General features: G+C 40.3%; 3 protein-coding genes across 3 annotated transcripts; 2 read left to right on the top strand and 1 right to left on the bottom strand.

The window, feature by feature from the left end:
- Positions 1–318: 318 nt before the first annotated feature.
- LOC307264410 (trypsin-2-like) lies at positions 319–3,641 on the top strand (the record flags this gene model as incomplete). The annotated part of the gene is made up of 6 exons (XM_080045821.1): positions 319–358; positions 844–994; positions 1,541–1,797; positions 2,569–2,705; positions 3,159–3,260; positions 3,594–3,641. The coding sequence occupies 6 exons, from the start codon at positions 319–321 to the stop codon at positions 3,639–3,641; spliced, it is 735 nt and encodes a 244-aa protein (XP_079901947.1).
- Positions 3,642–5,566: 1,925 nt separating this feature from the next.
- LOC307263972 (uncharacterized protein) lies at positions 5,567–6,637 on the bottom strand. The gene is made up of 2 exons (XM_080045282.1): positions 6,120–6,637; positions 5,567–6,018 (listed from the first exon to the last, which is right to left on the bottom strand). Exons 1-2 carry the CDS (start codon positions 6,577–6,579, stop codon positions 5,654–5,656), a joined length of 825 nt encoding a protein of 274 aa, XP_079901408.1. The 5' UTR covers positions 6,580–6,637; the 3' UTR covers positions 5,567–5,653.
- Positions 6,638–7,634: 997 nt separating this feature from the next.
- Positions 7,635–17,624, top strand: LOC307263960 (putative ATP-dependent RNA helicase ddx6). The gene is made up of 13 exons (XM_080045268.1): positions 7,635–7,773; positions 9,297–10,398; positions 10,486–10,590; positions 11,041–11,170; positions 11,625–11,771; positions 12,407–12,501; positions 12,789–12,911; positions 13,550–13,678; positions 14,228–14,344; positions 14,494–14,557; positions 14,663–14,764; positions 15,217–15,430; positions 15,738–17,624. Exons 2-12 carry the CDS (start codon positions 10,150–10,152, stop codon positions 15,423–15,425), a joined length of 1,470 nt encoding a protein of 489 aa, XP_079901394.1. The 5' UTR covers positions 7,635–7,773; positions 9,297–10,149; the 3' UTR covers positions 15,426–15,430; positions 15,738–17,624.
- Positions 17,625–19,924: the final 2,300 nt, after the last annotated feature.

Raw genomic sequence — 19,924 nt, 5'->3', positions numbered from 1 at the left:
TATTGTGTTAGATTGATATTAGTGTAGATACAGACAAAATAACCAAATTGCAACACATTTCAAACCTTGATATATTATACTATCAACTATTCTGGCAGAGTAATCTCTGAATTGGAGTTATTTAACACAGCTTGACATTTCCCATCCCTCACGATAATTCCACACCGACTGTTTGCACTGTTTTAGTTCCCATAAGGGTTTTAATTTCTATTGGTTGATCGTCATTATCAGGTGACATGGGGAGGAAAAAAACACTTTAAATTTGAGGCGTCGAATCCAACGCGTCCCTGTCTGAAGGCGTCCAAAGTCGAAGCTAAAATGTTGTTCCTCACTTTTCTTGTGTTGGTCGGAACCAGTGGTAAGTAAATGTCTGCTAAATGGATTTAAAAAGATAAAAAATATTGCTATTGTATGCTCAGGTGTATACATGTTTTGAATTTAATTATGATGTATTGTAGATTTCAGCTTCACGACCTTTGCCTGGCCGGATAATTGTTATGTTTGATTCAAACAATTGGAAAGTTTAAAAGGTGGAGTCAGAGATTCTGGATACAGCTTGATGTCAAAATCATTGAATATCTCCTCAAGATCTACATACATGTCCGTAGCCTACTCTGTGTGTGTGCGCTGAAAATAAATCCATGGTAATACACTGCCTAGGCTCTGTAAACTGGTATGTAAACAAAGGCCCACAGTAGCTACAAGCCCATTCACAGAGCCTAGGCTGTGGAGATATTCACTGATTTTGACAACAAGCATTCTCCAGAATAACTGACCACCTTTTTAAATGTGTTTTTTTCTGCTCATTCCTACACTTCTCCTGTGTCCTGTCCTCCTACACAGCTGCCTTGGGCTTTGATGATAAGATCGTCGGCGGTTACGAGTGCAGGGATCACTCCGTGCCCTGGCAGGTGTCGCTCAACAACGGCTGGCACTACTGCGGGGGAACGCTGATCAACGACCGCTGGGTGGTCACCGCTGCTCACTGCTACAAGTAAGTTAGGGACGGAGTTAGATCTAAATGTGATCACTCCCCAATAATAATCACAACGACTCCTGAAAATGTAATAAATGTTGCACTTAAAGTTACATGCGTAACTTCTGCCGCCCCCCCTTGCGGAATTCTGAGTAATTACTACAACACTGTTGGTGCATCTACATTAGGTAAGCATTTGGTGATAGAGCATGGATTTTATACCTTCTGCTGTATGTCCAGGTTTTTTCTTAGCAGTAGAATCAACAACTGAAGCATTTCTTTGGTGCTTCTTGAGCTCCTGCAGCGGTGTCAGGGGGCGACACCAGTTTGTAAACGCTGCCACACTGAGAAATACAGAGATATTTTTGTGGAGCTGATAAGCTTAATCAACTTCATGTCAACTCTTTTGGCGATGGCTTGAATGTCTTTGAGAGATTTGCACTATAGTTTTAAGGACCAAATATATTAAATTTTCAGGAGTTATCACATTATCGGGTGCTGCACAGACACACCATGCTTTAGTGAAAGGCGACTTCATTCACTTTCTATGTATCATAACACTAGGGGTGAGGATATCGAGCTGCGTCTGGGTGAGCACCACATCGGCTACAAGGACGGTCCCGAGCAGTTCATCGCTCCCGCGGTCATCATTCCTCACCCTGACTACGACCGCTACACCATCAACAATGACATCATGCTCATCAAACTCGCCGCGCCGGCCACTTTGAATGAGTTTGTCCAGCCCATCGCCCTGCCCAGACGCTGCGCCCCTGCAGGCACCCAGTGTCTGGTGTCAGGGTGGGGGGCAACCCAGAGCCCATGTAAGTCCGGGAAGAGAAATGATTGTGTTTTATAGGTGATGTGTTTTAGAATTAGAATTGAAATTAGAATGATGGTGTTTCCGTGTTCCTACAAAAAAAGTCACTAGAAGTTCTAATAGGTCAAAGGTTCAAAATATGCAATTAAACTTAAATTCAGACACACAGGTCCATATCAGTATACAATATTAAAAACTAAATTACAAAAACAAGACAAAAAAAGTTATATTTATTACAGTTCTTAAGATGAAATCACTAGACATTTGTTGCAATGTTATTTCCAAAAATTAGATGAGTAGCCTAACTTGTGTCCCTTTGTGTTAGTTGAGGCCATTTTACATTTTTCTTATCAATTAATCAACACATTCACTTGTACATACAATTCCTCAGCACAGCATGAAAGGTGGGAACCTTACTAGTCACAAACACACATTATAACTTGCACTTGTCCAGCTTGGAAGTTTGGGGAAGATTTTGAACGCATCATTAAACGCCAGATAAGCTTTTTCATTTTTGACCTTCTATACCTGCACCACAATTGGGCTGTATTGAGTGGAGTACAGTAGGCTCTATGGAGGGCTATTTTATGTGCACATTGAAATTTGCGTTTTAATACTGTTAAGTGTCTTTTTGGGACCTCCAAAAAAAGCGCTATATAAATACTATCAAGTATAATTATTATTGTTAGAATATTGTGACCGCAGATATTAAGATAATAAGACAGGAGTTCCTATTATTAAACTTCTCTATACTGACCTTTTGTGTGTCACACAGTCGGTTGTACCAAGTGCCTGCACTGCCTGGACCTGCCCACCCTGCCCCAGTCAGACTGTGAGGCCTCCTATCCCAACAGGATCACTGAGTCCATGTTCTGCGCCGGTTACCTCGAGGGGGGAAAGGACTCCTGCCAGGTAAACCAAGACATTCCAGTTTGACTTTTCGGGCCATTTGTTTACACAGCAACAATGTTTGGGGAGGGGGGGGGGGGGGGGAGTTCGCAAACGTAAACTTTTGAAACTAGGTGCCAGAGGGGAACATTTTGAATATGCAACTCCAGTCTCACCGTGTAAACAATAAAAACTAGTTTTGCTTTTTCACTTATGTTTCTTTGATTGAAAGACATTAATGTTACCCTGTTAGTGTTGTGCAGTAAATGTCAGCTTGTTTATTTAGTTTCATTTGACAAAACACATATCTTCACATATAATTGAGTGTCATGTTTTTAATTTTGCCCACTTATTGAAATTCACTTTTTCTTCTTTTGTCTTTTTTAACTGTTCCTTTGTCTTCTATTTGGTATTTTTATTATTATTTTGAGGTTCGTATAGTTAAAGACAGTGTTATTTTTCCATCTTGTCCTGTAGGGAGATTCTGGCGGCCCTCTGGTGTGTAACGGGGAGCTGCAGGGTGTGGTGTCTTGGGGATGGGGCTGCGCTGAAGAAAATCGTCCCGGAGTTTACGCCAAGGTGTGTACACTCAACCAAAATACAATCTGTGTAAAAATTACCTATTTCAACTTTTAAAGGAACAGTGTGTAGCATTTATCTGCGTTTTTCAGACAAAATACTGATTATGGTTTTTCCAATTATTGAGGACAAACAAGAAAAACATTACAAATTGGGTTTTGGGATTTATATGAACAGAAAGTGTCTTCAAATCTCATGCCATTTTCACCTGAATTCTACCAAAATTATTTAGTGTCCTCTCTGATTTCTAATACTTTTATTTTTGTTTATGTCACCAGAATTCACAAATTAAACCAGCTGAATCTTGTCTCATATACATTTCTTTCTCCACAGGTCTGTCATTTTACTGAATGGATCCGCTCCACTATGGCCTCCAACTGACATCCCAATACAGTGTCAACACACTCACTCCATGTTATATGAGGACTGTTATTTATACAGCTTTACAGACCAATTCATGTCTATTTGTGGATCATGTTTTAACAGTGACAATAAAATATCATCATGAGTGACAAGCCAACACTTCTGCTGGAATTTGATTCACACAAATGTATCTCACCATCAGTCCTTTACCATAAGAGACCTGTTGACTTTGGTGAATGAACAACTTGTTGAACATTTTTAAAGTCAGTATTTCTTTAAGGTTGCCTGGCTTTGAACACTAAACAGTTTCTAAAGGTGAACATATTGCGCAACCCTGATTAATGTTTTCTTTTAAAATAATAATGCATTTAAATGCATTGAGAGGAACGAAGCAGAAGAACTCTTGTCCAGCTATGCCGTGATCTTTATATAAAAACACAAATATTTATCCGCGCCCCCCCTGCCATAACCCCGCGCCCCCCAGGGGGGACGCGACCCACAGATTGAAAACCACTGCCTTAAACTGTATGAGCCCAAGGCGAGCACAGGATGATGTTGAGTTCATTCTATCGATTGCCTTAAGCCACAAGTCATCAGTGAAATCCACATTTAATTATTTCTCCCATGCAACCTTAGCTTTGAGCACAGGTTTGTTATTGAGCGACATAAGACCGCTATATACCCGGGCCGGGATATAAGAGCTTTCTTATTGGGACTTAATTTAAGTAATTCCTCCCAGGGCAAAGTGGGGGGTGGTAGGAGGAAATAGGTGGTTACCAACTATGGGAGCAAGTAGGCTATAGACAAGGATAAGAATTTGAAATGACGCCAGAACTGAAACCAGATCTTAAGGGAAGCCAACACAATTGGATTTTTGGTGTGCTTAGACACGACAGTTGGAAGAGGGGAACACAACAACACTTAAGGAGACCCTGCATACCCCCCCTGAGGAAGTGGCTGATGAAGGGCTTCACCAACCATATGCACTCAACCAACAGCAGCGAACATTTTACTACCGCTTGAGCTCAGCAAGGATGGTGGTCGAAAATGCTTTTGGCCGCTAGAGGTGCCTGGGCAAAATAAATTATGTTGAAACTGCATTCATGTCAGATGTTGTTGCCGCATGCTGCATTTTACACAACATCTGTGAGATCAACAACGAACTCTTCTTGCCAGAGTGGAACACTGATGAAGCTATTCTCCCTGAGCCTGAGGGAGTAGCGTATGAAGGTGCACAGGCACAAAGCTACACTGCTATCCGTCAAACCTTGATGTCAATGTTATAAATATGCCCATACTTTAACAAATCACAAGTGTTCTGACTGTTAAAAATGATTGTGAAATTAATAAAAGAAGGCATCAATCAAAATTAGGTGTCTTTTTCCATCTTCTGTTAACCTGTGGACACTAATTATGATTCATTACAACCACTAATGAATTGATTATCACCACTAACCCCTGAAGATAGCAGCATCACTTTACATGCAGAACAGGTTTTGCTCTAATAGTATGTTTTATTTTATTAAAAAAATAAAGGCAAATTTACTTTTCATGGACGTTTATTTAATTGTTCACAATTAACCTAGACCTCTGCTGCCATGTAGGCCTACCTATTATAAGAGTCTGCCCATAATAAATGTACTGCCGTGGTTGTGTGACGATGTGTATAGCTGTGAGCTGATAAAGCTATTCCCACTGAGCCTGAGAAAGTAGCCCATGAAGGTGCACATAGCTACACTGCTATCCGTCAAACCTTGATGTCAATAAGTTACAAATATGCCCATACTTTAACAACAAATTACAAGTGTTCCAACTGTTAAAAAATTATTGTGAAATGAATAAAAGACTGCATCAATCAAGATATGGTTTATTTTTAAAGTGACATGCAAAGAAAATAAGTGTCTTTAAATTACATAGACTAGTTTTCATTCCAGCTGCTGGAGGAAGGAAGATAACAATTCAGGAGTGAAAGAGGACTCGGTAGGGTATTGGAAACTGTTGTTGTTGTAATTTCGGGGTGGGGAAACAGATTAGTTGGGTGAGGAAACAAAGTAGTTGTGTGGGGAAGCATGCTGTCCTGTAGGCCCTGGCATGCGTGAGACCAGGTCACGCAGGAGGGAGGTCTGATCCCGCATATCTTTTTGAATGTCCCTTATAAGGCTCCCAAAATACAAAGCCTGCTCTGTCCGCTCCTGTCTGCTGACCTCGCGTGCCTCTCTCACCGCCTCTCGCGCCTCTCTGCGGTGCTGTTCTTCCTCTGCTCTCTGCCTCTCCTCTCGAAGACGATCCTTCTCCTCGTCCTTTCGGTCCATTTCCAGCAACATGCGTTTGATTTCTTCGGTCACCACTTGAGCCCTGGTTACCCGGCGGCGCCGTTTATGTGCTGGCGCGCATGCTGAATAACAACAAACACACACAACATTAGCATGAAGGCTCTTTAACTAACGGCAAACACACTAATGAAACAAGATCACAAAGACCAAACATTATGTTTACCTGTCGAGCTTCTGGCGCTGCTGTCGTCGGAGCCGCTTCCCTCTCCGGAAGCCGGGCTGCTGCAGCGGTGCACAGGCAAAAGAAACGCCTCAGGAAAACTACAAAAAGTGTCGGCGTCTTCAGTCTGTTCCTCCATGGAACTAACGAGGGCAACGGGGTTGGCTAAGTGGCTAGACCCCCAAATGGTTTGGCACAGATCTAAATATGGCCAGTCTAGCCTCCTTCTTCCACTACGGCGATTGTGGTCGTTAACTTGGTGGTATTTGTTCCTCAAGGCCTTTAGTTTGCTTATGACCTGCGCCTTGGTCCGGTTGAAGCCTTTTTCGTTGTGCAGCTTCGTCAGCTTCTCCAGTGCAGGGCCGTCCTTAACTGTCCTGGAGATGTGTCGATTTGTCCCATCCTCAGCTCTGTTGGATAGGAGCTCGCGGATCTCGCTCTCGCCCCAATTGCTGCCGGCCATGTCGTCTTCGTAGGTTGTTCGTCTTCTTTCCGTGGGTTTATGGTTCAAACAAGTGTGTATCCATCGTGTCCGACAGTCCCCTTGGTTACGGTCGCACATTTAGAACGTAGGCTACGTAACTTCACACTCCCAACCCCAGCCAATGGCAACGCCCCCCTGTTCCGCAACAACAAGCTGTCCGCATTTATACAGAGGCGGAGCAGATTGTGTCGGCAATCTTACTACCCTCTGAGGTAGTAAAATTCCCAGAACAATCTGTTGCGCCTTTCTTCCCCGTTCTACAACGGTCGCATTTATACAGCAGGCCGCCGGGCCAACAGCCGAAATGCAGGTGTTGCACCGAGGGTGCTGTTCTTATTGATTAACCCAGTCTCATAGTGACATATAGGCTATGTAAAAACGTTGGTCCTTTGCACAAATCGTATACGTTTCTCAAAATTGGCACTGAAATGGTCAGATTGTTTTTTTTTTTTTTAAAGGTGAATAACCATCCTAGTTACCCATCACAGTGAAATGTGTAGGCTATACTTTTTCCACTGCACAATCATTTTAAATTGGAAGCAAACAATTTAATAATCTCTCAATTGCAGGGCTGTTTTTGTGAAACTATGTTTTCAACATAGTTATTAAAACATGTCTCTGTGAGACTGGGTTGTTATATGCCTACAGTCTATTGAAATCAGTTAAGAAATAAGAACAGCGCCCTCTAGGGTCACTCATTTTCACAGCTTTCAGTGCAACACCGGCATATTCCCGGCTTTCACAGGCTGTTTAAAAGGGGCTACTGTTTGTAATCCATCATAGTAACATAAAAGTCTGCACTACAGGCCTACTTTTTGTTACGGTAAATTGTACATATGTTTTAAAGTGGCTCTTACATATTTTAATTAAGTAAACGATACATAAATAAAATGTGGTCGCGCTCCCACAGCAGCATAGAAATAAATAAGTATATCTATGAGCAGTTACCGGGTGTGACGGCAGGTGGCGACTGCGTCACAGAATCCCACGTGCAGGAGTCCCATAAACAGCAGCGAGACGCCGAGGAAGAGGAGGCGGAGAAGGCGACCATGTTGAAGAAACACAATAGAAGCGATTTATTTCAAGTCAAATCAGTTATTAAAGCGAGTCGTGAAGAGAGCAGTTAATCAGCCGCACACTGAGAATCCATCGTAAAACAACAGAGGATCTAAGGTAGGTTTGCGGTGACGTTAAACTGTGGATGTTCCGTTAAAAACATCCGAGTTGTTGTGAGCTGGTTAGCACCGAAGCTAATGTTAGCGAGTGGGCTAAATTACCATTGAAGCTAACGGGCTAGAGAATTGTGACAGGTAGCTTAATAATTAATAATACAAATAACACTCGATGATATGGATTTGTGGCTGAGTTTAAACAATGTCACGTCGGGTAATGAAGCGTTTATAAAGTCTGAAATGCGAGTGTTGTAACGGTTTAGCGGCTAGTTATGTTCGAGCTAACTGGCTTAGGTTTGACTCTAGTAGCTTAGCTAATGTGGCTAACGTTGTTTTAATCAGACGCAGCATTAAAATTAGCGCTATGAAGTTTATGATTTACAAAATGCACTATGAGTGAAACCCACCAACGTTACACCGATCGTGCGAATATTTAAGTCAATGTTTTGCTGAAAAGGTTCTGGAGCATGAAGTTGGTCGACGTTTATCTGAATGAAAAAGTGAACGTTTTATATATTTGTTTTGTTTATTTGATTGGGATAGAGCATAGTAATTACACTCGGTATCACAATGACAAGACGTAAACATGGCTTGGTTTAAAAACTTAATTGAAATTCTCATTCAAATCCGTAGTCGCTAGGCTAGTGACGAAAACCAAAACATTGCAAGTGACATTACACATGATAACATAAATATTCCAGTAGAAATGGGAACTCATTGCACAGCATGTCAAGTTAAGTGTGATTCATTACAGTAAAGTTCAGCCTTGAGCCAAAGCTTGGCTCTTCAAAGTGGAACATGTAGGAATCGGATATTCTCTTATTGCTAGTGGTATGGCGATCAGTTTTTAACTATTCACTCTAGTCACTCGGACCTAGAGTCTTTACTGTATGTCAGACATGTTTTAAATCCTGGGCTTCGTTAATCTGCCACCTGGCGAGCTCACCTGTGCAAATTTAACCCAAACCATTTAACCAATTAGCTGCTGAAGCTTTCCACTGTGGTGAGGTTTCAACTAAGGATGACAGGAGGAATTATGACCATTGTACATTAAAAGTACAACACAAATATGTGCAGACTCTAGCCTTCTTCATGGTGTGAAAAAGGCCTTAATTGGTTCTAATATATCTCTATTAAATCTTTAAAAAGTCAAAACAGTGGAACAATTTTAATTCAATTTTAACTCGACGTCATTGAAAATGAGGGTCACCCCTCAATTGGTCTCTCGAGGATAAATAAAAGTTAAATGAAAAATTGTATGATTATTTTTTTCTGATGTGTAAATTTGGCTTTTTGTTTTATTGATCAATACATACAAACATGTATACATAAAACAATCCTGGGGTATAATTTGATTTGTGATATAAAACTATATAAATAAAATCTCTACATTTAAGAAGTCATCATTTTGGAAACACTCGGTGCATTTGAATTTTTGGGGAATTACTTAGATATCTGTTGATTTCCTCAATGATAAGTCGACTGTTTATTTTGGTCTGATTTTTTTTTATTTATTTTTTTTAGGTGGCAGTTTGAGTTGTTGGCGACTTAAGGAGACAGCGGATTGACACTCGTACACGTCACACACCGAGCTGCGGAGTCCGTGGAGACGGAGAGAGAGGGTTGAACACCTGGAGGAGGGAGAGGAAACGCACACTGAGAACTCAAAAGGGGCGGAAAGCTTTTTGGCTTTGGACTAGTTACCCCCTTGCGTGATTTGTGATTTTCAGGATTTTTTTTTTTTTTTTGCGTGGACCGACATATATCCACACAGTGGAAACAAACGGAGAGCATAACAGACTATATGATTTTGTGGAAAACCTTGTACAAAGTTGGACATCCCTTTTTTCAAGGAGAGGGATATTAAAGAACTCTCATGGACTCGAACCTGAAACAGGAAATATGGTTCAATTTAGAAACAAGTTAAAGAATTGAACTAAGATTATATTGAAGAAGCTGTTCCCCAAGTTGAGATTGCCTTAGTTGTTCTATTTCAGGACTTCGACGCTTTGATACTTGTTCACATATAATTTTTCTATATTGTGGGCAAGTATATTCATGCATATGAATGCAGATTTCTCTTCATTTTGAAGAGCTCTTGTGTAAAAAAGTGTTTTTTTTTGTTGTTGTTTTTGTACGTCAGTCACTCTGTTGTTGAAGGGGACCGAACTGCACGTACATGTGTATATGTAAATACTACAAATTGACTTCTGTCGTGAAAGCTTTGGACTTCTAAAGAATAGAGAATATTGTTTGTTAATGCTTTATTAAACTTTTTTACTTTTGAAGAGAATTTTTAAAAAGAAAAAAACCTAAGAGGCAAAAATCTAAGACTTTGACGAAAAAAAAAAAAACTAAAGCAAGGACAACAGGAAAAATGGCAACTGCCAGAACAGAACTCGTGGGCCCGGTCGTCATGGGACTGAACAAGCAGAACGGGCAGCTCCGAGGGCAGACCAAACCAGCCTCTGTCCAGCCAACACCTTCTACTCTAGGAAAGGCTTTGGGCGCTCTGCAGATAGCAGGCGGGGACGCAGGAGGAGGAGGAGGAGGCGGCATCAAGTTTGGAGATGACTGGAAAAAGAGCTTAAAACTCCCTCCTAGGGACACCAGGGTCAGAACCTCGGTGAGTCAAAAGTTATTTTTCTACTTGACTTTACCTTAAAATTTGTTTTCTGTCAATGTCATGTTAACCTTTCTGTGTTTACCGCAGGATGTGACGTCAACGAAGGGGAATGAGTTTGAAGATTACTGTCTCAAAAGAGAACTCCTGATGGGCATCTTTGAGATGGGTTGGGAGAAACCCTCCCCTATCCAGGTATGGAGCATTTCACTTTGCTGAATAGCTTTTTTATATCTTTAGTGTTTTTCTTTTGTAAACCTGTAGCTCTTGTAAACCTGAACAATTCTGAATTATCTTTTTTTTTTTTTTGTTATTTTGGCCATTTTGCCTTTTATTGGAAAGATAACTGACACAGGTGTTGTAATCTTTTGGAACTTTCTTGATTTATTATAACTCTTTTAATGTATATTTTAGTTGAGGGCTTTTAGGCATTGAATACACACCTTTTCAAAGGAGTCACCTGTCAAACGTAAAAACACAAACTGACATCTTGATAGCTTATTGAATGAGAAAGATCAGTCTAAACAATGTTATGTTAAATATATCATTATACAAATGAGAGAATTATTGCAGCACTGATGATATATGCTGTAGACCCAGTAGAGTCATAGAATGAGACTAAAGATTAAATTTGTCTGTTTGCAGGAGGAGAGCATTCCCATCGCCCTGTCTGGTCGAGACATTCTGGCTCGGGCCAAGAATGGAACAGGGAAGAGTGGAGCCTATCTGATCCCTCTGCTGGAGAGAATAGACCTGAAGAAGGACCACATACAGGGTGAGACGGGGACCAGAGATTCAGGCAGTAACCTTATAAAGACCTTCCTCTGTCACCCTACACCCACTTCACTACTGTCTCTTGTTCCTTTTGTCTTCATTCTTGTTTTTCCCACTCCACAATTGACCAAAAAAGAAAAGGAAGAAGTAGTACCACCGTAGCATTGTATCGATAGTTGTATTGCATTGTTTTATTTCCCTCATCTTGATCGACCACAATTATACTTTGCCCTCCGCTGTACTTTTTTTTTTTTCCAAAGTTGTTCCACACAATCTCCCATGATCCCGTGCAACTTCATGACGTCATCAAACTCTGTCGTTTGTTATTGTATTGATCGTGAGCCCCCTAGCTGCGGAATATAACATATTGCGCGTTTAACACTTACATATTTGTCCCTATTAAATCATTTATTACCACAGATCACATTTGTAACATGTGTGTTTTTCTTCCTCAGCCCTCGTCATGGTGCCGACCCGAGAGCTGGCGCTGCAGGTGAGCCAGATCTCCATCCAGATCAGCAAACACCTGGGGGGAGTCAAAGTCATGGCAACCACCGGAGGCACAAACCTGCGAGATGACATCATGCGCCTGGATGAGACCGGTAAGACCTTCACAGTGTGTCTCACACTGACCTAGTTCATGGCAGTTTGCCAGACAAAGGAGCTACTGCCTGTGACACACACAGTGCCATGTGTTGACAAATATACCGGTAGAAACAGACTTGAAAAGGCAAATGTAAAAGTTCATAGGGTTTTTTCATTTGTCATCCTCAAAAAAAGATGGATCACTGTATAGGTCACACTAATGATTATTAACTGTTGTTAAAATACTAATATACAAATTAATGGTAAATGGTAATGGTAAATGGACTTGTATAGCGCTATATCTCCGTTTATCACAGACTCAAAGCGCTTTACATTGTTTTTGTACACATTCACCCAGTCACACACACATTCATACACCGATAGCAGCAGCTACCACGCAGGGTAGGCTTAGCACTAGGGTGCTAAGCTAACTAAGCTAACTATCGGGAGCAATTCGGGGTTCAGTGTCTTGCCCAGGGACACTTCGACATGTGGCGGGGAGACGGGGGATCGAACCTCCGACCCTGCACACCAGAGGCGAACTCCCTACCCACTTCGCCACTGCCGCCCCCAAATTAAGATCATTTAATAAAAATCTTATCGGTTTTTTGCCTTTTGTGAAATTATAATTCTCTTGTCTTCCCCACATCAGTGCACGTGGTCATCGCCACCCCCGGCAGAATCCTGGACTTGATAAAGAAGGGCGTGGCCAAGGTGGACAGAGTCCAGATGATGGTGATGGATGAGGTAAGCATCAACTAAACGATAAGATTATGAAAACTTCTTATCAGTATAATGTACCTGCAGTTGTAATTTGCTTTGGAAAAAGCATCTAAATGTCATATTATACATTTGTTTTTTTATCAAACAGTACAATATATACATATCTTTATTCTACCAGTTGTATGTGTGTTTTACAAATATTTTAGTGTAAGAAACAATGAATGAAAACAAATACAAAACCTACATATAAAATCAGTTTCCAGATTGCAGCTTTGCATCACCTCCATGTTAAATGATCTGTTTCCTCTCAGGCGGACAAGCTGCTGTCTCAGGACTTTGTGGTGCTCATCGAGGATATCATCAGCTTCCTGGCCAAAGGCCGGCAGATCCTGCTCTACTCTGCCACCTTCCCCATCAGCGTGCAGAAGTTCATGGTGGGTTTTGGTTTATTTGTTTGTTTATTTGGATCCACATTAATTTCAGCATAAACTAAAAGCTATTCGTCCTGTGGTCCCGTAAATTTGACCTTAAAACAAAAATTTAAAACAGACATACAAAACTCTGCATGAATCTGTATCTATTCTAAAAGATAAGTGTTCGCCTAATTGCTGCAGTAATACTGGACCAACCCGATGGCTCGCGGCCATTTGGCACCGGTCACCTCACACTGCAGTCCAAGCTGTTCTCACACTGCGTCCAGATCTGTGTTTGTGTTGGGCTGTGGGTTGCTTTTACAGGTCTGTCTTGGTCTGTAGCAACAGTCACAGGATTTTATTTGTTTGCTTAGATTCTGTAAACATGTATAAAGGTGACTACAATGTAAAAAAAAAATGTATGGCATCATGCAAACGGGTATTTAAAAAAAACTACAAATTTAAATCCTACTGATTTTCAGTGAAGTAAAGCTAATATTAAACTCAAGTGCATCAATTTAACAGAAACAAAAAGACCAAACAACCCACATAATTCGTTAAGGCATGTCCTAAACCCTTGTACATTTGTGAAAACGCTACTGTCTAGTTTTTCAATGCAAACTCAACTCTAATCCATTGATTGTGTTTCCTTGCTTTAGGCCAAGCACCTTCAGAAACCCTATGAGATCAACCTGATGGAGGAACTGACTCTGAAGGGCATCACTCAGTACTACGCCTACGTCACAGAGAGGCAGAAAGTCCACTGCCTCAACACACTCTTCTCCAGGGTAACTCAACTCTTTATTCACTGTCCATGCATTTAAAACTGCCACCATTTAGGACACTTATTTTTCACAGTTTTTAACTTCTGTGTTTTTTTTTAATGGCCCGATTGTCAAACGCATTACAGCAAAGCATTTTTGGATGTTGAAAACTATAATAGTAGTACTTAAAGGTGGAGTGAGTCAGTGATTCTGGACAATGCTCGTTGTCAAAATCATTGGGTATCTCCTTATGATCCGCTACCTGTCAATACTTTGTGTGCCCTGAAACACAATGTGGTGTTAATACAGAGCCTAGGCCTTGTAAACAGGCATGTTGCCAGCTATGGTGGGCTCCTTTTTTTACACACCAGTTTACAGACCCTAGGCTGTGTATTAACACCAGATTTTTCAGCGCAGACCGGTACTGATTTTGACACAAGCATTTTCCAGAATCACTGACTCCACCTTAAAGGGATAGAGTTAATTTATCCTATATCATCTCTAACATTGCAACAGTAGATTGTCCAACATGAGGGTGATTTAAATTCATATTGTTCTGTCTCTCCGTCACAGCTTCAGATCAACCAGTCCATCATCTTCTGTAACTCGACTCAGAGGGTCGAGCTCTTGGCCAAGAAGATCACGCAGCTCGGATACTCCTGCTTCTACATCCACGCCAAGATGATGCAGGTGAGGACAAGGCACAGCTGACATTTAACATGGAAACTGAAGGCAACGTTGCTCAACATGTTGAATGTTAATGTTGAATTGAAAATTAAAATTTTGTTTTTGTAAAATGCTTTTTTGTTTTAATTTTAATATCTTGTCTGTTTTTGCAGGAATACAGAAACCGTGTTTTCCACGACTTCAGAAATGGACTGTGCAGAAACCTGGTCTGCACTGGTGAGTTTCTGTTGTGCACTCATACATTTCAAAACAAAACATCTAATGTTATTGAGAGAGGTCGTCAAGGAACTATACATTTCATTTTCGTTCATCTTCCGACAGATCTTTTCACCAGAGGTATTGACATCCAGGCCGTCAATGTCGTCATCAACTTCGACTTCCCCAAGAATGCTGAGACTTACCTCCATCGTATTGGAAGATCAGGTATGTGCATTGTTACCTCATTGTTCAAGCTTCACTGATTATTTGTGGAAACTGTTTTGAAGACAAGATTTAGAGGAGAAAAGCAAAGAAAAATCTTGACAAATGTGCACATAACATACCAGTTTCAGAACCAGGTTTATTTTCAGGTGTGTTCACACATACAAACTTGTTGAGGTCTGATTTGCACACAATCAACAAATACAGAGAGCATGAGTAAAAGAAGTGCAACTTTAGAATGACTACAAAAAATGCAAATGTATTCTTTAACAGAGAATCTGAATATTGTTCAAACTGATGCATAAAGGGACGTGGGGTGTTTTTCATTCAATTAGGAAAAACACTTCAATGTAAAGCTTGTGTTTGTTAGGAATAGACAAATTAAATATGATGGATAGAAGTCGTCATAGTACATGTTGATATTTACCACTATCCTCACTCACTCACTCGCTCAGGGAGGTTTGGTCACTTCGGCCTGGCCATCAACCTGATCACGTCAGAAGATCGTTTCAACCTGAAGTCCATCGAGGACCAGCTGGTGACGGACATCAAGCCGATCCCCAGCAGCATCGACAAGAGTCTCTACGTGGCCGAGTTCCACTCCGGAGACTGCGACGTGGAGGAGATAGAGGAGAAGCCGGGACGCCAACAGGACAGCGCCTAGAGCAGGTGGGAGGGTTTGGGATGGTGTTTAACACAGCCCACGTTTACCTCTGTAGCACGTCTGTGTCTGTAACTGTCTGCATCTCTCTCGCTATTAATGTTCACACAAACAGTGTCTCTTCTAAAAGCCCTGTCTTTATACATAGATTTCTTTTGATAATTCCCATTAAAATGTCTGATATAATTTTATTATAAATGTAATTCATTTTGAGTTTTGACAGAAATCTGTGTGCCTAATTGTATATAAAAAAAAAAATTATATATGCACATTTACGCTTGTGGGAGGCTAATCAATGTTTTATTTCTGTTGCAGGACAGTGGACCCACCTGGCTTTGCACAGAAATCAGCGCTTGCACACAGGCTTCAGGCAATTCTTCAGTTTCACAATTATCACTCGTTTTCAGAGCCTGTCAAAAGGATGTTAAGGCTTGTTTATTTTAAGCATTTCCACAGAGAGCTGCCTCATTGTTTTGTTTTAGTACAAGCAAATTAAGAGAATTCAACATTATTGTTTTGCACCAACTCAGAAACCTGCGGATGAGCTTAACATATTTTTCCTTAAGTGAATCTTGGTTGGACAGCAGCAGTGCAAATGCCTATCAAAGCTGTTCTGAACCCGTTGTCCTTGGTGACTGTTTTCATTGCCAGCAGAGAGGTTTGTCTCTCTTTATTGTTACAATGGTGCACTTACACCAGCCATCGTTCGTTCTGTCCACTTACACTGTTGTCGTCACTTAAGTGCCTTACTTACTCCCATGTGCACTCATCCATTCATAGCCTGCTGTCTTCTGTCATGCAGCAGAGTACGAGCACAAATAATATGAATTCAATAGTTACCCAACTTTATTTAAATGTCCATTATGCAAGGGGAAAGACATCACAGACACACGCACACACACATGCAGACATTTCTCGAGCTGAGAGGTGTGTTGAAAGAATGGCTCAACCTTCTAAAAGAAAGAAAGAAACATCCTGAATGTGAAAGTTTATTTTTAATGCGAACGTTGCAATAAAAAAGGGCAGCTTTATTTAAATACTGCGTGACTGTTTTTCCCTTTTCGTTAAAAATACATGAGCATAATTCAAACGAGAGGTTGACTAGAGACGCGAGCCCCGATACTAATTCAAGACGTTAGCTTACGACTCCACACACACACACATACACACACAGCAAGAGAAATAAATAGCGGCCTCATTCTGTTGTTTGGAGGTTATTTTTACATTTTAAAATAATTCCCATTTGGCTGGTGAGAACTGTAAAGCCGCTGTAGCTGGTAGATGAAAAGGTGGCTTCCTCTCCTGCAACGCGTTCACGGCAACAGCATTTTGTTGTTTTAAATGCATAACAATAAAATCAAATCTATCATGGGACTTGCGCATCAGAGACGGGTCCAGAACAGTTTTGACGGCGACGTTTGCCATCACAAAGTTGATAAATAAAATGCTAATATAAATGATAAAGTCGCAATAGGTCCAAGGAGTGAATGTTTTTTGTGGAAGTTGGTGCAAAACAATAGCTTGAATTTTCTGCTACTGCTCCATATTCAGTTTACATTGTGGAGCTACAAGATGGATTTAAATTCAGGCGTTTTTTTGAAAGTTTCTTTTTAAGCCCCATCATGACAAAATGGAAGTTGGGGAATGTATTGGTTGCCATCATTTCTTTAGCCCAGTGTTTGAATGCCAAGCCCTTGAGCGTATTTGACGGGTGTCATTTTGCATTGCTGCTGCTACATTGAAGACTATTCTTCAGGCTTTGCTCTTATGATGAAATTATTAACTGGATATTAATTGTTTTCATGGACCACCGAGCGATAAGACCTAGTCAGTCTGTTAAAGTAAAAAAAAAATTACCATCAATCAAACTAAAATGAGAAATGACTGTCTGTTATGAATATGCAGCAGCAACAATGCAATTTTTTTCCCCCAGCTCCGCTATGTGTTATGATTTATGAAAATGTGAGGCTTATATTTTGTGAGGGGTGGGCTCCGTGTTTGAAAGCAAAATTGTAGCATTTTTGAACAGGCAGCTGTAACTTCTTTGTTTTTGTCCTCCCTTTACAAGAGCGTCAGTAATGATGGAAAAATACATAAAAAAAAGAAGGTATTTTTGCTTTTTAAGATTTATTTTTATGTTTTACTATGCTTTAAGCAGTTTGAAGGGGGGGGCTGTCTGTGTGGCTCTTAGCACTGGTTAACTCCCAGTATTTTTATTTTTTGGGGGGGACGGGTGGGGGTTTGCAGAAGCCAAGTGTTATATCAGATGCTATTTGGGCATCTTGACTGTTGTTCTTTCTGGTACTTAAAACTAAGAAAACATTTTTGATTTTGAAGTAGTTTCTCCTAAAATACACAATATATTTTCTTTTCTGTGTGTTTTTAAGTACCAGAAAGAGTGTTAAGTTAAAGGATTAAGTTTGTGGAGAATGTTATGGCACTGTGATCCTCTCAAATAGGTTCCATGTTCATGTGACGCATGATCAAAGTGCTACGATTTGTTTTCAGCAACTTGATTCTTTTCTCCAATAGGGCAATCTTTATACGAGGTGTTTATGAATCATTTTTTTGAGGAAACAAAAATTGTAAATGATTCATTGTTTACACTAGTCGTTTACAATTCTACAAAAAAAAAGAAAATACTTTGCTTCATGGACGGAGGAGGAGGTAGAATTTTATTTTTGTTTTTTCCTTGAAATTGATTTTCAGGATTAACATCGAAGCAAAACCAAAAAAGGAGAATGTCGTACGAGTGTGTCTGTGTGAGCGAGAGAGAGAGATTTAAGTGTGTGTGTATTTGAGTGAGGAGAGGTGTGTGTGTGTGTGTGTGTGTGTGTGTGTGTGTGTGTCGTGCAGGAGACTGTTCGAACAAGGTGTGTGTGTGTGTGTGTGTTTGAGAATGAAAAGAAATTAGATGAATGTTTGAAGATGGGACCGGTTGCGTTTTGTTAATCATTACGTCTACATGCAGCTTTAACTAAACGATGTCTGTGGATTGAACAGCTCATCTTTGGGAGAATCAGACCTCACATGAGCAACACTTGGTACTTGTGTGGATGATCGGTCATTTGGGATAAGAAGAAAAAAAGTTATAGTTTATATAAGTTAGGCTGCATGTGAACGTAATTATTGTTACTTTTTCCTGTGTATATGTGCAAAATTGTCTTGTTTTTTTGTTGGTGGTGTGAGATGTCTTAACAATCAGTACGGATGTTTACAGTTGTCAGGGATGTGATTTCTGTTTCGTTAATTCTCCTTTTCCAACTCGCACCTCCTCGAGAAGTTCAAATTAATGAACATTAATCTTATTTCTCATTTTAGAACTTTTCTGTTTTTTACGTCTCTGATCACGTCCCTGACAGTCATTGGATACATCTCCTTTGTGACCCAAAAGCAAAGATTGCACAAATATCTAGAGCTGAACTTATCCACAGACAATAGCCAGGAGATAAAATAGTTAACAAAATATCTTGTCCAAGACTCTTTCCTGGAATCGGCTCCCGACTTGCTTAAAAACGACCTTAACTACAACTTTTATTTCTGTAGCTCCAGCCATGTTGTATCAGCTTTATTCTGGCAATAGGCTCAACATTTAACTCTGGTTTATACTATTTGAATATATACCAAAAGGAGAAATATGGTTTCTTTAAGTTTCAACATGAATTTGTAAATGTGTTCAAGTGAACTTTTGCATCAGTGGTCACAAAGGAGGTTGATAATGATATATGAATGTTGAGTGATCCGGTTGATTGGTCGTGTGTGTCGGTGCGTGTGTGTGTGTGTGTGTGTCGGTGCGTGTGTCTGTCTGTCTGTGCGTGTGTGCACTTCGACCTGTGGAGTCAGGAGTGATGACATGGGTGGGAGGGTTATTTGTCAAAAAAAAAAAAAAAAAAAAAAAAATCCAATTCGATCAGGTGAGGATTTGGGAAAAAGACAAATTGCAGGTTTAAAAATTGATGCTTTGAATTCTGCAAATTCTAAATTGATGGCTGAACTGCCCGTAACATCTCTACTGTGCGAAGCTAAATTGAATTGGAACTTGTATTTTGCTGCACTAATGTAGACTCACCCACGCTTCAGCCAAACTAAATATAAACTCGGCAGCATTTTTGGAAGTAAGCTGAGGGTAAAATTATTTCCCCTGCAACACAAGTAGAAACGTGTCTGAAGTGACTCTAAATTGGCTTAAATAAATGTTCAGTTTCAGGGTGTAAAAGTTGCAACAGTATTTTGTTTTCTACAACACGGACAGGAAAGATTAGTTATACAGTGATTCAACAAAAAAAAATTACTAATCTAAAAAGTTTATTTTTGTTTTTTTCAATTTTGGGTTCAGACTTTTCTGTATTCATTGGTACCTTTGTTGGCTCATCAATTCAAGTGACTTGCATCATTGTTTACTCGAATTGTAAAACCCTAAAAACCAGAATCCATGTTTAGGATGTCTGTTTATTTTCGCCTGTCGCTGCCCCATGATTTTTATTTTTTTGTGACATTAGAAT

This window comes from Ammodytes marinus (genome assembly GCF_949987685.1).
Source record: "Ammodytes marinus genome assembly, chromosome: 17".
NCBI lineage: Eukaryota > Metazoa > Chordata > Actinopteri > Uranoscopiformes > Ammodytidae > Ammodytes > Ammodytes marinus.
The sequence above is the reverse complement of the archived record's forward strand: the minus strand, read 5'-3'. Positions and strand labels throughout refer to the sequence as shown.